This window comes from Aphelocoma coerulescens, chromosome 10 (genome assembly GCF_041296385.1).
Source record: "Aphelocoma coerulescens isolate FSJ_1873_10779 chromosome 10, UR_Acoe_1.0, whole genome shotgun sequence".
NCBI classification, from domain to species: domain Eukaryota; kingdom Metazoa; phylum Chordata; class Aves; order Passeriformes; family Corvidae; genus Aphelocoma; species Aphelocoma coerulescens.
The window spans coordinates 11,048,636-11,068,946 of record NC_091024.1 but is presented as its reverse complement, the minus strand read 5'-3'; the positions used below and the strand labels follow the sequence as shown (position 1 = coordinate 11,068,946).

The window sequence follows — 20,311 nt, the reverse complement described above, 5'->3', positions numbered from 1 at the left end:
CAAAGGTGGTGATGAGGTTATTCCATTTCAAGTGAAAAGGCAAAACTTGTCAGAAGTATGAATATGGCACCTTGCCCTCACCTGGCAATCAGTGGAGGCAAAGGAAAGGTTCTTTCCTTGAGTGCTGGAGCTAAAGTGTTAGGAAAGCAATTCACATATTTTTGAGGGCCTATCAGTCCATTCTGGCACTACCTCCTAAGAAGTGATCAATAAAGTGATTCACATGAAAATACTACTTTTTTCATCTCTCCTCCTGCATGCCAAGTTTTCTCATGGTCTGAGTTGTTTTGCTTTATTCTTCCTTACTTGTATTTTATCAGGAGTTTTCAAAGTTAAAAAATCACTAAACAAATAAGGGTATCAGAATAGAACGGGAAGTTTTGGATGTCATTTAGGATGCAGCACAGACCCTAAGAAGAACCACAGCACTGGGTCTGCACAGCAGCTGTGGTTGTATTCTGGCCCAGTCCTACCCAATTCCATACAGCCTGGAGTTCCTTTTACACATTTTTAGGAGCCCAGAGAGACTTTTCTGAAAACTGTGTTGTTGGCTGCTCTGTCCCCAGAGGAACCCTAGAGTTAACAATTGATGTTTGAAACAAGCATAACTGAAAATTCTGAAGAGAGAGATCAAGTATTCTGCAGAAAGAAACGGAAATTATAAGTAAAAGTGCTCAGCTTGTAAATGTTGAGATTTTAAGTATAAAGGGTCTCTCCAGGGTTTTAATGAAAAGCTGGTAATTCAGTGTACAGAGAGGGATAAAAAGTATGTTTTCATGCTATGTTTTTAACTCTTGGTGGTTGGAATGGTTTGGGAAGTGAGACATGAGGGGGCTGTAAACGAGCAGGCGAGATGGGATTGCTAGACAGCATTCATTTTATTTCACACCACAGGTTTCTGTGACACCAGGAATTTTACTTGCTGATTTTGAGGCTTGAGACTGCACGTATATATTGAATATACCATCATTTTTGGAAGGAGAGAATTCTCCCTAGATTTGTACAAGTGCAAATCCACTTGGACTTTATTGCTGCTGGATGAGCTGCAACTTTTATCCTTTCCTAGGCTGGCTTATTAACAGGAGCTCAGGTCCCTTTGGGGTTTGGTGGGATAGGGAAGGGGAGGCAGTGACTTTAAAAGGAGGATGTTCTGGGGTTCTGAGGTTTTTCATTGGATCTACCATCTTCAGAGCCTGGTTCTTTCATGACTTGTAATTTCTTTCCTCCCACCAGTGCAGAATCTCCCAGCAGCACAAGTTCTATTGACAGAGTCCTGTGGGATTTTACTGCCCCATGGGTTCTTCACCAGGAGAATGGTGGCCAACAGCCTCTATTGTTGAACAGTCAACAGAACGTGGCTTCCAGCATCCCACAATGTTGGGCTTTTTCAACTTTTGTGCCTTTGTGGCTGTGGAGTTTAGTGGGTGGCTGCTTTAGGGCCTCATTAACAATTTACATGTTTAATTCCATACATCATTCTCATTTGCAGTATTAAATTCTCCAAACACTCTCAGGAAGTGGGGAGAGAAGTTAGTTTAGCATTTACAACATTTCTCAGAAGCCGTTCTCAAGGACTAGATCTCTGTGCTTAGGAAAGCAGCAATATTTCCTGACATGACAGAACATTTGTCACTGGCAACGCCCCCTGTTTGGCCCCAGACCCCCTTCCCAAGGCATTGTGGTAATAGAACACATTCTGCTTATCACTTCTCTCTTATTGATTCTGGGCTTCGTGAAGCATCATTTGTATTTTTGTCTATTTTTCTTTCTGTTGTGGATTTTAAACATGGGGGTGTCTGAGAAATGGAGCAGAAAAAAATCTTTTCTGTCCTACAAAATACAGCAAACAATGTCAAAAGCAGAAGCTGATGAGATCAGGGCCTTTAAAAAGGTGCTGATGGGGTGAACTTTGCTGATTAGATGTATAAGCAGCAGGAAATGTTGGTCTGACATTTGATCCTCTAGAGAGGGATGTTTTGAATTCCCTTAGTACATATTAATGCAAAAAGTACAGCTAAAGATTCTCTTGGCTCTGGGGGGATGCATCCCAGAGTATTGCTTTCTCATCATTTGTTGATAGAAATCCTGTTCCTTTTGAGGCATGAAGGGAAAAAGTATTTATTATCAAGATAAATGGACACTTAGGTTTTCAGATATATAGTGTTGTGTATTACTCGAGCCCAGAGACACCAGTTTTAACACTGTAATCTGAAAGTTCTTGAACTGAGGCCAACCTGTCTGTTTTACAGCCAAGGAGCCACATAGCCCTGGTTGGGAAAGGCTCAAAGTATCTGTTTTATGGTGACATTGAAAAGCAGCCTCTTCACTTTGGTTGTTGATACAGCTAAACTTCCCAAGCCCGGAGGAGTGAAAGCAGCTATTATATTCCTGGTTTATATTTTGAATAAGTTGTGTCTGATGCATGCTTTGTTCAAAACTCAGAGCCCCCGGGGCTTGGTTAGGGAAACAAGAGAAATTAAGCCCAAATAATCCTGTGGCCAGGCACTGTTTCTGTTTCACACTGGGCACTGTGATGGCACTGGCAGCAGCACCATTTGCTGCGATGCCAAACATTTTCCATTATAGGACCACAACTTCAGATCCCAGCATTGCCAGACTTGTTTTGGCTGAAGTTCCTCAGCTGGATGCCAGCCTCAGGCTTTGTATGTGCTCACAGGGAGAAAAACATTCATACAACTTCTAAGAAGTTCTGGGGAAATCCTTGTAAGGCCTTGATACTTGGTGGGAACACTGTGGGATACCTGGGGGGAAACCACCTGAGTTTGACAGGTAAATTCTCCAAAGACACGACCCCATGAGTGTGAGCATTCCCTGCCTTGGGGCTGAACAGCTGGAGCAGGGATTGCCTGGGAGCTGCTTTTCCTTGTGAGCAGTGCCAGGGTGCACAGCAGGGACTGTCTGGCTTTGCTTCATTCCCAAGGCTGATTAAGCAGGGACGGGAAGGAGGAAACATCTCAGAGATAAGGATTTGAGTCTGGATGAAGGAGAGGACTAAAAGAGAGGCTGCAACAAGGATTCAGAATAGATTGGAATAAAGAGGCAGGAAAGCAGAGGGCTGGGAGCATAAAATGGGGAAGGGAGGTCACCACCAAGATGTGAAGTTGAGGCAGGTCAGGGACTGAGATGTGGCTCCAAGGTTGGGGATAAGGAGCTGGGAGGATGCTGGATGATGCATCCTGTCACTGTTTAGGGATTAGGCAGATATTCCACTGCATAATTCCCTCTTCTGGCCAGAAGGCTGCTGTAGTGCTGATATGGGCAGTCACGTTGTTTCTGTGCCATCTCTGGGGGCTTTCTGCAGCTATCCTAATCCTCATTCCCATCCTGCCCCTCCATGGCTTACCCAAAGGTATGGCAGATCCATTCTGTGCTGCTTTGAGAGATGGATGTAGGGGTGGAGAGAACAGAGGGAGTAAGTGAAGGATGTGAAGGGCAGTAGAGGACTTCTCCAGCAGCTGTGTTTGGCTGGATGAATGAGACTGGCTGAACAGGAGAGATCATCACAGACCGTCAAAACCAGCACAGCTACACCCTCCCAGTGTAACCTTTTCAACAGTCCCTTCCTTCCCAAACCTTCTCTGCACAGGGTGTGTCCAACAACTTGTCACACTCTCCATTTCACAAAAACCCCAGGAGCACACAAGCAGCTTTGTAGACTTCTCTGGTTGCCTTTAACTTCTCCCACATCTTCGTGTGGCTGTTCAAGGGGCAGTGAATATCCTGCCAGCCCAGCTGCAGTGTGTGGGGGAGATCCAAGGAAGAGAATTATCCATGAGTGTGCAGTGGTGAGAAAAATCTCTTCTGGAGTCAGGCCAGGCAGGCATTTACTGTGGTAGTGGAGTTTTCAGACTGTCTTTAGCACATCTTATGCAGATAAAATATTGCTGCTACACTTACATCTAGTTTTAGCAAGAGGGACAATAAAATTCCAAGCTGCATAGAGAAATTTATTGCATTATGAATGTTGACTGAAATATTGCTCTTTATGCAACCTTACCAGGGGCTGGTGTGTGCACAGCCATGTCCTCCTGGAACCTTTGGAATTAACTGCAGCCAGGACTGTCCATGCCACAACGGAGGACACTGTGACCCTGTGACAGGAAAATGCCTCTGTACAGCTGGCTATATAGGAGACAGGTAAAAATCAACCCCCAAAGCCTTTCATTTTAACCATGGACTGTCAATATTTATATCCCTTCTAGGACTTCTTCCCTGAAAAATGGTGTTATGTTTCTATTGCTCCAATTAGGTTCATCCTTCTAAAGCACTTCAAGCAATATAAATGTGGCAATGTTATTACTTTTTATTGGCAATGCTCTCCATTTACAGGGGGTTTTAATATAACTTTTAAAATTTAATGGATTAAATTTAATTTAGATATTTACAGTGATAAATTTAATAGAGAGCATTACATGTTTACAAGATATGTAAATGAACTATCTTTATACAAATTAATATCCTCAAGAGTAAGCAATGCAGCAGTTTAATGTCTCCTTCATTCCTCTGTGCTGTAGCACTGATCCATCTCAGCCACCAGCAAAAGGTGATAAATCCTCAAAATTTATAAACAAGAGCCTTCACCCATGAATCGATCAGAGCAGATGATAATATTGTTTTACCAAGGTGTCATGGATTCAGCAAAATGACTACACAGCAAAGTCAATGAGGGATTGCAACACGTGCTGGCTTAGCCTCCAGCTAATCCTGCCTAACAAAGGTTGGGAAGTGCAGTTAAAGCAGCTCTCAGGAGTGACTTTTCGCTGGGGCTGTGGCACCAGAGTTTGCAGAGATGCTAAAGCACTTTCTCCTCTATGTTCCCTTTTTTATTAGCTCTATACTGACATATGCTACAATTGTATTTTTATGCAACAAAGCTCATTGGAATTTCTCATTTCTGCCTTTACTGTATAATCAGCAGGTCGCTGTAGCACAAACATCCAACCCTCAGCCTGGGGGAGGGTCAGAAGGCTGCTCTTTCCCGTTAAATGTGGAGCTTCCCTGTTTCCGTTTTATGGACAGTTATAATTGGAGGGGGCTCTGAAGTTTATGTCAGGATTTGCATGAGGTTGAACATGGAGGAAATACTAATTATTTCCAAGTAATTTGGAGGAAAAACATCAGTGTGCCTCTCCTCCCCATTCTCCATCTGGAGACAGTGTTTCCACACATGTGATACCGTATAATTCCTGTTTCTCTTTGTCTCCTTGTGGAGACTTTTTCACTAAAGGATGCAACTGTGCAGCCTGGACCTTTATACTCGTGACCACACTTGAATCTCAGGCTGTTTCCAGTGCTGGCCATGCTGGGGAAGGCTGACAGAGCCTCTCTTGCTCTCCTCATTTGGTTGTTGCACATTCTGATAGATTCCTGGCTGTAGATGAATCAATCTAATCAAATGTTGGAGCTGTTGGGAGCTCCCGGCCAGCAGCCTGCATCTCTGTTGGGGATGAGGAAAGGAGATGGGAAGAGGATTTTACTGCTGATTGCCTTTGGAGAGGGGCTGGAGAAGGCATCTCAGGGAAGACATAGCAGGAGCTCACAGGGATTGTCCGTGAGCAAAGGGAGTGCGGACTCATGAGATCTGTACTTGGAGAAAAATGAGAGAGATTTGGACTCCAAAGAGAGATGTAACTTGGGAAGGGAGACAACAAAAAAATAAGGCAGAATTAGTTGGGAGAAGTGGAAAAGAAGGGAGGGAAGGTCACGTTCTGGACCTGCATCCAAGCAAAACCCTTGGGAATTACTCACCTTCCCCATCCTGGAGCAGGGAGGTAAAAGACACTGAGAGGAGAGGCAGGAGAGCAGAAATGCAAGTGTGGGAAAGGATGAATGGCAATAGGATTAAAAAAGTAAACGGGCAGTTAGGAACGCTCTGCTGCTGAAGGGTAAAACTGAATTAGCCTAGAAATTCCCACCTTTCCAACGAGTTCCTGGAAGATTAAAACACGTTCATCTATCAGCCTTTAATCCCCCTTCCATAAGGGAAGGGAAAGCTTAGGCCTGTTGTATCCAGCTGCAGTTCTGCCGTTTGCTTGGCCTGGGCAGCACAGGTTTGTAGTGGCTGTACTGGTTTGTTCTGAACACACACCTTCCCTTACCTGGCTGGGGGCCCATTGATTTCAGTGAGGGACGAGGTCTTCAAAGAATTTGAATGGCTTTCCTTGGTTTTGTGTTCACACCACAGGGACAATGGGACAGACCAGGCAGCTCCAGTTTAGCTCAGAGTCTGTTTTACCCTCTGCATCTCCTGCAGCTGTTGCAGTGTCACAGCAAAAAGGAGAGCAGGAGAATCTGCTGCACAACAAAACGCTGTTTGCTTTAACATTTTACAAGGCATTGAAAAAAGTCTTCTTAATAATGACAGATACTGTGAATAACAGCAATAAAGAAATAAATACACTTTACCTACTATCATCTTAAAATTGTCAATAAGTACTATATAATGCTACAGTTCATCATCATGTGCAGAAGATAATAACATAGAGTTAGATAAATATCTGTGGAGATGAAATGGTCATAAAGGTCTGTGTGAGTGTAATTGCCACACTTTTGTTCCTTACCTGTTTTCCAAGAGTGGCACTGCACTAAATCTCTGGGAAATTGGCAGCACTGTTAATAACTGCAGGATGCTTTGTGCTCACTGAAATGACTGGATCTGTCATGGAAATGTGTGTTTTACAAACTGGAAAGGAATAATAGCAGAGGCACAGTTAGAAGCTGAGAATGGAGTGTTTCAGAATTCAGTGGCTTACGGGAAAAGTGAACATGCTGGTTTAGCTTTGTTTTCCATATTGCCCTTAAATCTAAAGATTGAATCATAACAGAATAAATCTCACATTTATTAGAACTATATGGGCAGATTTACTCTCCTGTTGTTGTGTTCGTACCTGTATCTCTTATCTCCAGTTTAGTGCATTTTGGGTGGCTTTTCATATTTGTCTGTGCTACATAAATATGATCACTGTTTCAAAACAAAGAGAACAGCCTAAAAAACGTTGCAGCATTATACCTTAAGAAAAGGAAATTGTGGGGAAAAAGTGTAGGTGCATGTACTAAGTTCATCTGTTAAGCAGGCTGTCTTCTGTTTAATATTTTGTGAAATTGCTTCCATTAATTCTACAGGTGACAGCCATATTACCCTATCCCAACCCAAATAATTATAGTACATATTAAAGTTCAGTGGATATTATAATACGAATCTCCCCAGATAGGCAGAAAGCAATGTAAATTAAACAAGAAACATAACTAGGGCTTAGCAGCTCATTTTGTAATTTAATTGAACAATGTATCTGGTTGTTAATGGTGCTATGGACACATTAGATTGATATGTTGCAAAGGAAAGATGTTTAAGTAGAAAGCTAATTCCTGCTGTGATTATTCTCATGTTCCAGAGGAGTCATTATTAGTATTCTTTGTATAAAATTCATTAGCGGTAGCTGCTTGATCTCCAAATAAATAAGTTGGTTAAATTGTTAGTAGAAAAAGGCTAATTATGTAAATGGATTAGGTCGTCAATATTTCATTTCCAGATGCTTTTCTCCCTGCTAGGTAATGCTTCATCTTCTATAAATATAGAATGATACAGTGCACTGTTGACTAAGAATTCATCCCGTGGAGCACAGAGCTCTCCTGCTCACTCCAGGGTCTGTGCAGCAGTGGAGACATGAGGAGCTTCACTGTTCCTCCTTGCATTTCATTTGCTGTAAGTGTTCCAGCCCCACTGCTCCCATTCTTTGCTGGCTCTTTCATTTGCAGCTGAGCCCCCTGAGAGCAGCAGGGCTCTCTCTCCCTGGTGCTTCTCCAGACTCTTTCCCTCTTTGTCCCAAACTACTCTCACTTTGGGTCTTATATGAACTCCTCAACTCGGATTTGCAACCAGCAACTGTGTTGGTGCCTGCTGGAATTAAATCACCAGCCAGGCCCTTTGCTGTGTTCATTTATTTTTAGTAAAACATGATAATCTCAAGCTGCAAAAGTAATACCCTTCTTATATACTGCCTGTGTTCATTGCAGTTTTGCCTGGCTTGCATCACACATTAATCTTTTATTACTGATCATTATATTAACTCTCACCTGCCAGCTGTGAAATGACCTACAGAAAGACATTTAACAATTGCCTCCATCCACTGAGTTTACAGTATACACTTTAATCAATGCTCAGGCTTAAATTAATGCTGATAGGCAATTTCCAATGCCTGGCATCCATGTGATAAGGGAATTGGGCTTTTCTGGGCTTCTTTTTCTGTTTTTATTAATGGAAAAGGCCTATCTGTATTTCACGGTGGATCATGTAAACTGTGGTACTATCTCATTGCAGAATTTTGAAACCACTGAATTGTGTCAAGCACAGAATCAGTTGCTTTCTTCAGGACCTTAGGTGAGCTTTTCCAAGTAGAAAATAGTCTGAACTCTTAAATTGCTTGTGTAGGACAAGGAAGCAGACTTTTTGGCAGATCTCAGAATGTATCCAAGTAGGGAGATATTTTTAAGAGTGCATGGAAGGTGCAATTTAAAACAACACGTATGAAGTGTTTGCAGGTTCCAATTTTATGCGCATCAAATATTTAAAATGCTGGCAATTTTTAAGAAGATTCTCCACTAAGGAGCATGAAAGTGATTTTTTTTTGAGATTTTATACTACTGAGCTACCCTGGAGTAGGAGAAGAAAAACAAATTTAAGCTTTTAGTTACTCAGAACATACACAAAACACAAAGGGGTTTCTTTTCTCCTTGTTGATATAAAACTGATGCAATGACAGCACTAAAACATTGCTGGAGAACATTTTGCTCAATATTGCTAAATACACTTTCCCTTTTAACCCTCCTCATCACTGAAAGGGCCACGTGCTTTCAAGGGAGGTACACAGTCCTTCTGTGATAAAGAGAAGTCAAACAGGTGAGGAGTTCTATAGTAAAATATTTTTTTGCCTATCAGAGTCTTATGATTGATGAACGCAATTGTCAAGGTCCAGGAAAGAAGAACACACTTTTAAAATGAAGGTAATATTAACTAATGCAAATTTAGCAGGATATAATTGGGCACGGATGAATGCAGTTTCTCTTAGCAGCAATTTGCAAGCCCAGGATATCCCATCACTCCGGTGATACCATCAGTTCACAGTACATTACTTAAATAAATGAGCAATGATTTTGTATTTAATTCATTAACAAAAAGGTTCCTGTGTAGAAGCCATGTCCTGATGAGATTGTGCCTGTGACTGGATCCTATTTCCCCCATCCCATGGCAGGTGTCAGGAGGAGTGTCCCATCGGCACCTATGGCTTCCAGTGCACACAGACCTGCAACTGCCAGAACAGGGCCAAGTGCTACCACGTCAACGGAGCCTGCATATGTGACCCTGGATTCAAAGGCATTCACTGCCAGGAAAGAATGTGTCCAGAAGGGTTTTATGGCCTCAAATGCAACAAGAGATGCCCTTGCAATACTACCAACACCCTCAGGTAGGTACATCATGTAATATTCTAGTGCAGGGACTGGTCAAATTAAAGCATTGGGAAAAAAATCAGTTTAACTACAGCTACTGTCCTTTTCTCTGTAGTTTTTAAGTACAATCACAGCGTGTTTCTCTGGATTGCAAGACTTTGATTTAAATGACCTCAGGTTTGGAACCATAAGCCTCAATGCAGCCAAATACTAAGCACGTATCTGTTAACAACTCTGGTTACACCTGAAACAGCCTGACATAAAGCTTTATCCTGTAAGTCTTCTAGGCATAAGAACCACCAGATGATGCCCATATGTGTGGATAATAACCCACTGAAGTTTAAAAAATAGATACATGTTTACACAAGTCCATGACTTTGCCTCTTTTTATGATATGGGTTTTCTTGTTAGATCTATAGACAGCAAGGGGACTTTCAACATGAAACCTAATTTGCTTCAGCTGATGTCTCATGGCAAATTACCTTGTTGGAAACACTTGAGGCAGATGTATAAATAGACTGAAATCAATATCCCTGAGCCAGTCTGTGGAACTATAACATGGTCGACATTGTCAAAACAGACTCCTCATGTGAGATTATTTTTGCTCTTCATTCTCTATGTGTATGTGGGAAATATTCAGGAAAATAAATATCAGGGAATTATACCTACAGTGGAATGAGCCTCGCTTAAAAGGTCAGGGTTTGATGTTTTATTCCCTTTTTTGCTTTAAGATCTGATTCTTGAGGTTCTCTTTACTATGATACAGAGTCACAAACAGACTTGAGCACTTTGAATTTACTTTCCTGTTGCAGGTTTGAATAAGTTTTCCAAACCTTGAAAAGAAGGAAGAATTTAAGACTCTTCCCTATTACCCTCTTTGTTACCTTTAGTAACTCCTTGCCTTGTTTACTGACTGCTGGAATTGCTGTTTGGAGAATCCTCACTCCCTGTCTTGCAGTAAAGGAAGCCTGCACAGCCAAACCCCCTGGCCTGAGCTGTCTGATGTTCTGGGGCCACAATTCCTCACCTGCATGATGCTGAGCCGCTCAGCTTCCACTGGATCCCCTCCTTTTTCTGCCCATTTCTGTTCAGCAGGCAGAGCCAATTTAGGGTTGTGTAGTCTTCAGGGGGAGGTGGAGATAATTGATGCCCAAGCAAACATGCCCTTGATATAGACATTCTTCAATTTCCAACCAGACAGGTGGGGACCTGACTGTCCTGCTGATGATGACAAACCCACCTTGCCATGTTGCTGCTGCTAAAATATAAACACACTCAATTATGTATGCAAGAAATAGCACCTCATTTGTGTGCACACACAGACACACACAAACACTTCAGGCAAATCTGTCTGTGCACTTGAGATAGACCCTATTTGTCTCAGTCTTGGAAATAAACAGGTGATTTTCCTTGTGAATTCAGCTCTGAGTTGTGAGGCTTTGCTTAACTGAAAGTGAGAGCTCACAATGGATTATTTAAAAACTTGTAATTGTGGTGATACAACTCCTGTGCAGCAAGAGAGCTCCAGCACAACTGGGTTTGACAGCCAGCATCCAAACGGTTTGAGGCTCCCAGGGAGCTCTGTACAAGAGGCTCCCATCGCTTCTGATTATGTTGCGTATCATGAAATCATTGCAAAAAATACCATCCCTGAGGCGTGATCAGCACATTATACATGAAAGATTAGTGCTGTGTTGTACTGAGGATGGGGGATGCCTCAGGAATTACTGCAGAGTGAGCTGAGGGATAAATTCCTATGTGTCACTCCTGCCAGCGAGTGTGGCTCCAGCCTGTGGTAAACCCAAGCTGAATTGCTTCTCAGTGTAAACTTTTCTTCAGGTGTACAGGAGGGTGAGAATATGCTCATGCTCAGCAGCTGACACGTGTCTTCACCCCTCCTGAGCCTGCAGAAACCTGTTTGTGTGCCTGTATTCCAGAAAGGTGGAAATTGAGTGGAGGGACTGCAGGCCACAGGCAAGGCTGAGCTTGGCTGCTGTTTCTCAGCTCCATGCTCAATTCATTAAGAGTCTTTTAGGTGGAGTAAGACTGTGGGTTTAAGGGTGCAAGAATTCACCCTGTGTTACTCAGAACTACCTGTGAGGTGCTCTGAGAGTTTGCCAGAGGATCTTTTCTGAAAGAACAGACTTGTATCATCCAGCTGTGAGGAAAGAAGAGGTCTCAGAGTGGTTTGAGAGAGCTCAGAAAGGGGGAGGATTGAATCCTCTCCCAGCTCTTTTCTGGGCGTGTGGTCATTCCCACACACCCTGCCTGTGCCTGGTTGCTGTCTGATGGGAACATTTTATTCCTTCCCTCTCAACACTGCTCCGTCAGCTTCCCTTGCAGCATCCTCTGCTGAGATGGTATCTCTGGTTCCTTAATAAATGAGTCTGGTCTTTCTATTGATAAAATCTCCCTTTTTCTACATCTTATCGCTGCTGTTATGGAACAAAGAGATATCAGCAAGCTGTAGATGGGTAAATGTTCTTTCATTCATCCATGGGATTTCAGCTCTCCACTTTTCCACCAGCTCTGCAGAGTGCTGTCAATTGCTGAGCCAAGGAGCATCAGAGCTGATGGAAAATGACCTTTTCCAAAGGCACTCCGTATTCTGAACAAATCTTTGTGGTGGTTGTTTAAGCAGTCCCATACAGTGCACTTCTCTTCTCACCCACCTCTTCCCATTCCTCCCTGAGTGTTTGTCCTTGCTGAAACGGGCCTCTTCCAAAGTGACTCATTTACCCACAGCCATCTATTTTCCCCAGGAGCAGTTTAAGCTTTTGTGGTCCCCAAGTTGTAGGATAATTATATAAACAGTTGTAGAAGGGAACCTGTCCCAGGTTTTGTCTCATTTGATCTGGTTATTGGAGAGTTGACTGGAACAGAAAGTTCTGAGGGCTTTGAGGAGTAGCTGAGGAGGAACAGCAGGAAACACACAATCAGCTTTTCCATTTCCATAGATCTATCTATTTTAATGTCTGAAGAGATTGGTGTGATCATCTAGTCTAACCTCCAGCATGGTAATGACTGAAGGACACCATCCAATAATTTCTGCATCAAAGCACACTGAAAGACACTTTGTACAGGACTTTGAACAACCCCACAATTAGGTGATTTAGAATGTGGTGGTGACTTGGACTGTGCTTCCACAGGAAAGGGTACACCTGTAAAAATCTCCCTTCTGCAGAAAGCCCATGTTGAGACAGCCTACAGTGGCTGGAAAGGAATAATGCTGGCTTGTTTTTCTGTCAGGCAGGGAGGGAAATGAACAGCTGGAATAGTCCTGGCCACCCACCCTTCCTGAGCAATGGGGGGAAGGCAGCCTGGGGAGCCATATGCCCTTGGTAATGTCTTTCCTAGGTCAGAGACGTGAGAAGGGAAGGAAGACACTGGGACAAAGTCAAATGGAATGGACAGATCTCCAGAGGCTCCAGTTACTGCCTCAACACCAGCAAGTTGGGGAGGACCAAACCCCATGGAGCTTTCAGGAAGTTCTGCCTTGATCTGACTCAGTAATGTGCTGGACAAGGCCGGCTTTGAAGACGTGCTGAACTGAAGCAGTGGCCCTGCAGTCTCACTGTGGCCACTGCTTTAAAACAAGAGGCATTTCAGCAAAGGAGAGTGGATGTAGTGTGGAGACCATAAAACAGGATGTTTTAACCTAATCCTAATAAGGATTAGGCTGTTGTTAATGAAAATGAGATGACTGGTGCTGCTGTACAAACAGAAAGTCAGGAAATTCAATGAGAAGGTGTTGCTTTGACTGAAAGATGTGTGGAGAACAAATTCAGAATTTGGAACAGGATGTGCTGTCTAAAACATTTCTTTTTCAAATTTGCATTGAGAAATTTACCTGGTTTCCTCAGATTTCCTCATAATTAGATGCTTAAAAAATTTGAAGGTCAAAAATGCCTTTGTGCTTTTCAGTTCAGCTAATAAAATTTTTAAAAATTAACCTTTTATTGCTGTTAATGTGGCTCAAAAGCCAGGGATTGTACAGTAGCTTTCAAAGTGCAGCAGGAGCCCTGGAACCCTTTCCTTTTCAGTGCTGTTATGTGCTGTGGACAGCTCTGTTCCACCTCTGCTTGGCCTGGAGCCACAGGAACACTTGGCTGCCTGCATTCACTCCTGGTTTCTACCCTGCTTCTTCCTGTGATGCAGGAGAGTTGAAGAAATAAAAGTTGTTAAGATTCAATGCAAACTACAAAGCATAACACTGCCAAAGTCTTTGGAGAGCGAAAGGTTCCCTTGCTGCTCCCAGCAAGGGTTGGAAAACAGATGGTGGTGGGTTTGCCTTTGGGTTCCATTTGGAACCCTCCCTTCTCTCTTCCATCCTTTCAGTGATCCTTCTGCAGAGGAATTGTTTGTGCTCATTAATTTCAGTTTATTGGGGGCTGGAGAAGTGCTTCACACGCACTGTGACCCCTGCTGGCAAAATCTTACATGGACATACAGAACAGGAAGGTGTGTTCAGAACAGGAGGGGAGGAATTATACAGGTATTTATACAAATTTCTAGCTGTATTTGCTATTCAAGCTTTATTCTACCTCAAACTTTTCAACATCAGTCCGAATATCATGTAACTCACTGGGCAGTCTGGGTGCATGGATGTTTGGATGGGTGATAGATGAATTTCCAGGCTCTGTTATATATATAGCTATGTAATTTGACCAGAATGTAGTCATACAAAATGCCAGCAGAAGAGAAACCTTCCTAACACACACATATATCCACACATGCACTATTTCTGCATCATGAGCTGCAATATATTTTGCATGTAACTCTGCTCACTTTAATTACTGTAATAGTTCATCCAAACCAGAGAGAAAAAAGAATGAATATAAAAACTTTGTACTGTTTAGTGATCAGCTGCAGATCTTGAAAGGGTTTCCAAAGAAAGAAAGGCATCATTTTAGAAATGGGAAAAATGAAGGCAGGAGAATCAGTTAGGTGGCCAAGATTCCCTGGCAGGATTGGAAGAGAACAGCTGCCTTCTGCAGTTTGGGAAACCATCTAAATCTCAACCCTCCTCAAGTTAATGCTGCATCAGGCACCTTGATTGTCAAACAAGTGCTTTTGAGTTAGGGGAAAAACAAAACCCTGATCTGCTCAGGCTGATAACAAAATTATCCTTTCTTCAATGAGAAGATTATACAGATGGAGGGACACAAACATCTGCATCAGATTTTCCTGGCTCACAGTCCCATGAAGCATGGGCAAGACTTTATTGGGGCAGAATATGCTCTCAGACTTCTTCTGGCCCTTGTTTTGGAGTCCAAGTTCCCTGTCTTCAGGGAGGAGAAAGGAAAGCCTGTTTGGTTTTGATTCTTGTTTTAGTGCGTGTCAGGATGAGTTTTAGTCCTTAATCCATAGCTTGTATCCCACGCAAAAAAAGCTGTCCCTGCTGATGAAGGAGCCAACCTCGGAGTAAAAATTCTTAGTGAGTGTAGAATTTTCTGCTGAATTGTCATAGACTGATTCAAATTGCCCTGGTCATTCATTACCTTTGAAAGATTTAATTTAGCTAACAGATGCAGTTCTCATGGAAGCACATGATACCTGTAGTAGTAGTGGAAACAGAGAAACACAAAATTCATTTCAAAATCCCTCTTTAATGTTGAGCTTTCTGCTGCTGTTAGGTAATGATTAATAGACACAGGGGGGAAACCCGAGCTTTTATTATTTTCATCTAAATGTTAAGAGGGGCTTTGTGAAAAACCATAATTTCAGGGACTGCTTTGTCAGAAGAATTTCATGGATGGTAGTTTGTTAGGTTGATGAATTGTTTTAATTAGTCAGTAAAACACTATTTATGATGAAACATTTGACACTTAGAAAATTTGATCCTTTTTAGTTGCAACACTATATGACCAACCTCTCCTACCAGTAATTGCCTTAAACGTACTTGGAAATTACGTTTTATGAGGTTACCTTGAAAATTAACATATACAATATTAATTTTATAGGTGTAAAGAAACCCATTCAGTCATGTCTACGATCTTAAACTGTAGCAATAAATAATCATAAAGGAAAAGAAATTGTTCCTGTGATGCAAAAAAGCCAGGAGACAGGCCCAGAGAGAGATCCCACCTTGCAGAAGTCTATTCTTCTTGTTCTGAGAGTAAAGACAACTAGATTTCTGGCAATATTATTTCTCATCTCTCTCACTGAGGACTGAACAGTGCCATTACTGTGCAGTGCTGTGGTGCAGAGGCCCCAGAGCATCTTGAGCTCTCAGGTGCAGCCTCACACTCCCAGCTGGCCTCAGACAACATCCCCCAGAAACCAGGAGTTAACACATCTTCAGCCTTCCCCTCCTCTCCCAGCCCCAGCCCCAGCCTCCTGCTGTGGGAAGGTGGTGCCCTAAGGAAACCTCAAGGAGGAAAAATGCCAGATAAAGATAAACTGCTTCATGCAGGAGGAACAGAGGGGTGAGTGTTCCACCTACAGATGGAGAAGTACCAGGCATTGTCCAGTGTTCTGGGCTCGATTCTCCTTTCTCCTTTTCTCTCCATGTGCTCTCACTACAGTGTTGAATTGGCTGAATAGAAATGAAAGCCAGAGGATTAATGTTGTTCATTATCCAGCAAAAAGGAACTTGACTCATTTCCCTGCACAGCTGTGACTTAGTCCCAAGGCTCCTGTTAACTCCTGTCCCAAGTAAATCCCAAGGCTTCAGGTAGTGATCAGTTCTGGTCACCACGGCTGAATATTCCCTGCAAAATTCTTCTTCCAAGGAGAGTTTTCCCTTCCGAAGCACTTTCCTTTCTACCTGTGCCTACAGGAAAGTTCCACTGAGGTGGCACTTGCTTTTAAAACACAAATGACAGTGGGATGGGATGGGATGGGATGGGATGGGATGGGATGGGATGGGATGGGATGGGATGGGATGGGATGGGATGGGATAGAATAGAATAGAATAGAATAGAATAGAATAGAATAGAATAGAATAGAATAGAATAGAATAGAATAGAATAGGGATAGGGGTAGGAATGTTGTGCCCCAGAACTAAGGTTTATCTTCACAGCTCTCTTGATTGCATTCCTCCACCCACTGGAATTTCTCCTATCCCTGAACATTCTTAGCTGGCTGTATTACAGCCAAATAGTACAGCACATACCTGCCCTATAGCTGTAAGGATTAATGGTGTGGTTGATGTCAGTAATCCAAGTCACATTGACTTGAAAATGGAAGAGCATAGACTTCAAGGTGTAAACTACCCAGTGCTGTGGCAGTTCCCAGATGGTAAGAAATGCTGTGCTATTTAGCACCAGATTCCCTATTCACTGCCCAAGTTATACAGCTGCTCATGTCCACAACCCTAAAGAGTTTCCAGGTTTGTGCTGTTCTTAGTGTGACATGTGAAATGTTCTGGGCTGTATTTTTCCTTCCTGCCCACATCTCATTAACATCTGTCTCTTCATTAGTTGCCATCCTCTGTCTGGGGAGTGCAGCTGCAAGGCTGGCTGGGCTGGGCTCTACTGCAATGAGACGTGTCCCGTGGGCTACTACGGCGAGGGCTGCCAGGTGCCCTGTCCCTGCCACAATGGGGCCGACTGCGACAGCATCACTGGCAGCTGCACCTGTGCCCCAGGGTTCATGGTGAGTGGGGCTGGCCATGGGGAGGGGGTTCATAAAATGGCTGCAAAAATAAAAGAGGTTTTTAACCTTGTTTGAAATAATATTTGCATAAAAGCGGCCAAACGCAGGTGATTTTCACCCATTCTGTGCTAAGTCCACATCACTGTCCTTTGAGTGGTGTCAAGGTATGGCTGCTGGTTATTTACTTAACATCACTGTTCAAAGTTTATTACTATTATAAAGATAAAGATATGGTTTCCCATAGTATATTCTAAGTCAAGACATAATAGAAAAGGTGTCAGATTATTGTCTGCCTGGAAGAGCAGAGAAAGAATTCTCATGGCCTTTCAGCATGTTCTTGTCAGTCACACTGTGATTTTAATAGATGAAGATATTTTAAAATGTTACAAATGATAGAGCAATTTATGTCTTTTCTGAGCCTGTGTGGCAGGTGTCTTTTACCTGAGCATCAGAAAGAGCTTCAAACATTCTGAGGTAAACAAGCATGACATTTTATAGGTGAGATATAAAATGGCTGAAGAAACCAGCAAAGATGAAAACATCAAGAATTCAGAGTTAAAAATTGCCAAGCTGCAACAGAAGGTATTGGGACATGGATCCTGGTGTCCAGTCCTGCTAGGGCTGGGCAGAATGGAATTCTTGCAAGCAAGTTCCCTGCTTATCTATATAGGAAGCCACTCCTCTTCAGGAACACACCGTGGAGGAAAAGTGCAGGCTGTGTTTAAGAAATGATACTTCCTAAAGGAAGAAAAATACTTTGAAGAGAGAATTCCACCAAACTTCGTGAGCAGTTGGCTTTCTGTGTGTTTTATTTTACATGATCTGTCCCCACAGGCCTATCTATGTTTTCTATACTATTATAACAACTATGAGTTATAATACTAAGTTTACTAGAAATCAAGGGACAGGCTGCGCAGCTGTGACAGATCTATAGTGTGGAGGTCCTGTATGAGATTAGTGAGATGCCAAAGACTTTTTAGCCTCCTTTCTTTCTAGTTCCCCACCTGAGCTTGTGATCCCCAACTAGCATCTGCAGGGCTGTGCAATTGGAGTTATGGCTTAAAGACACCTTTGTTCTCTGCCTCGTGTCAGCAGCTGAACCTGAAAGTTGGAGCTTCCACTGATTTCCAAGGGTTGTTTCAATGCCAGGTATTGCCAGATTTATTTAGGTGTGAGGGGCTGTACTCAAACGCATGCATACAAGATAACAGTACTTAGAGATGGGGAAAAAAAAAGAAGAAAAGGTCTTTGAGGTTTCATTCCCAAGTCCACAAACAGTAAACAAGAATTTATCTTCTCTATACAGTACTTGATGCACAAGTGGAGGAAGGATGAAGGCAGCAGTATGTCAGTAACAACTACAAAATAAAAAGATGCCAAGATCCTCCTTATCAGGAATGCTGTCCAAATTTGCAGCACAAAAGCATTTAGGGACTCTTTACTGTACACATTTTAAAAAAGCATACATTGTCCAATATACATTGCCCCAAGGCAGCATTAGTGCAGGCAGAAAGCCTGGGAAGTTCCTATTGCATTGCTTCAAAATAATATTTAATCTCATAATAAAGAGCTTTCTTGCATTGACATTTAAACAGCTTGGTTATTGAGGATAGCTCTATAATCACTGAAGCATATTTAGGCATTAGTATCATTGCTCTCACATAATATACTATAATCTCTGGCAATTAGTCCATGAGGGGAAGTAAAGCCTTGAAATTGCTAATTTATTGCCTCTGAAGCATATTTGTCATTCGTGTGCATGCCAGATGAACTGCAATGGTTCTTTCAAGTGCTGCAGAACACAGGCTGTGCTGAAAAGTTGCTGGGAACCTTTTCCTCCCACCCCAGGGTGGTGTCCTGCTGGGATGCTGCGGGCAGGGAGGAGGTGAGCTGGAAAAGGCTGTGGGGCCAGAACCAGGCTGGAAGTGCCTTATCCCAATGACACACTCCAAGCCGGGCTTTCCCTTCAGATATTCCTGCCTGGCTCTTGCTGAGGCAGCAGGGGAGCTTTGCCTGGGGGTAGAGTTTTGCCCTTGAATTGGGCGAGTCTGCAAGCACCTGTTCCGAGTTCAGGATGTGTCCTCTGGCAGAGCTGGCAGTGGAGTGGTGCTAATGCAGAGCTGGGCAGAGCTAATTATTCACAAAAGCCATAATGAATCCCTCTTGCTTTTTCAAGCATGAGGCTTGGCTGAGGCAGCCACATGGGCAGGAATTTTGCCATATAATTGTAAAGAATTAAACCAGGAGCAACATCTTATAATTTACGGCAACGTTTGATTGACACAAGATCCTAGGGCAGAGCAGGCTGAGGGGCTTCTAAGACAGGGAGAAGGAAGAGAATATGCTGGAAGATGGGATATAACTGCAGAATTTTATCTGCAAAGGCAGAGAGGTTGGACCCACAGGACTTTGGGATTACTGGCCACCCAGAATATGCAGTGCCCAACGTAGGACAGTGTTTTCCTGACAAAGCACTCCTCCAGCCCACTCCTCCAGCACAGATGGTGGGTTTTTAGCTCACCCTGCCTGTGTCAGGGCAGCTGGGCTGGGTTTCAGGATGAATCATCTGCTCTCGCAGCCAAAACAGGGACATTTTGTTGGGATGCAGAACAAGCCATTAAACACACAAAGCATCTGGTCACCTTTATTAAATGTGTTAAGTGAAAAGGCAGCCATCCCATAGGCTGCCATGTACGTGAGCAGAGCACTTAAGTTTTGGAAATTTAAGAAGATTTAAGTTGTAAAATAAAAATGTATATGGTAGCTTAAAGAAAATACATTATTTATTAGCTGTGACATTTCCAAAAATTAAAATGCCAAAGCTAAATAGTGGTGAGCTTGCAGTTTAGGGTAGAATTTCAAAACATTTTCTGTCTTATTTTTTCAATGAATATTTTGGGTCAGACTCAAGAGCCAGATTTGCACGTGTCTGGCTCTAAACCCAAATGACAATGTTGTAAAGCTGTTACTGGGTACCAGTACAGGGTATTTGTATGAGGTGCTGCTGTACAGGATATTTGTATGAGGTGCTCACACAAAAGGATGGGTCTGTTTTACCTCTGTGGGTTCTGAACCACAGTGCAGAACTGGGTGTGGATTTGACTGAGGGGTCCACAACCCAGACCAGGCAGCATGCAGGACAATAAGAACAGGATAAAAGGAGCAGAGGAGACACAATCAAATCATCTTCCCCAAAATCACAGAGCTGCTCCCCATTGCTCCACAGGCCTGTTGGGAATGCTTTGCT

General features: G+C 42.9%; 1 protein-coding gene across 1 annotated transcript in view; it reads left to right on the top strand.

The window, feature by feature from the left end:
* Positions 1 to 20,311, top strand: part of MEGF11 (multiple EGF like domains 11) — a 236,009-nt gene that overhangs the window by 147,170 nt on the left and 68,528 nt on the right. Inside the window, exons 9-11 of the mRNA XM_069026190.1 lie at positions 4,022 to 4,158; positions 9,270 to 9,482; positions 16,890 to 17,064. Of these exons, the coding sequence (XP_068882291.1) occupies positions 4,022 to 4,158; positions 9,270 to 9,482; positions 16,890 to 17,064 (525 nt within the window). The remainder of the gene's footprint in view (positions 1 to 4,021; positions 4,159 to 9,269; positions 9,483 to 16,889; positions 17,065 to 20,311) is intronic.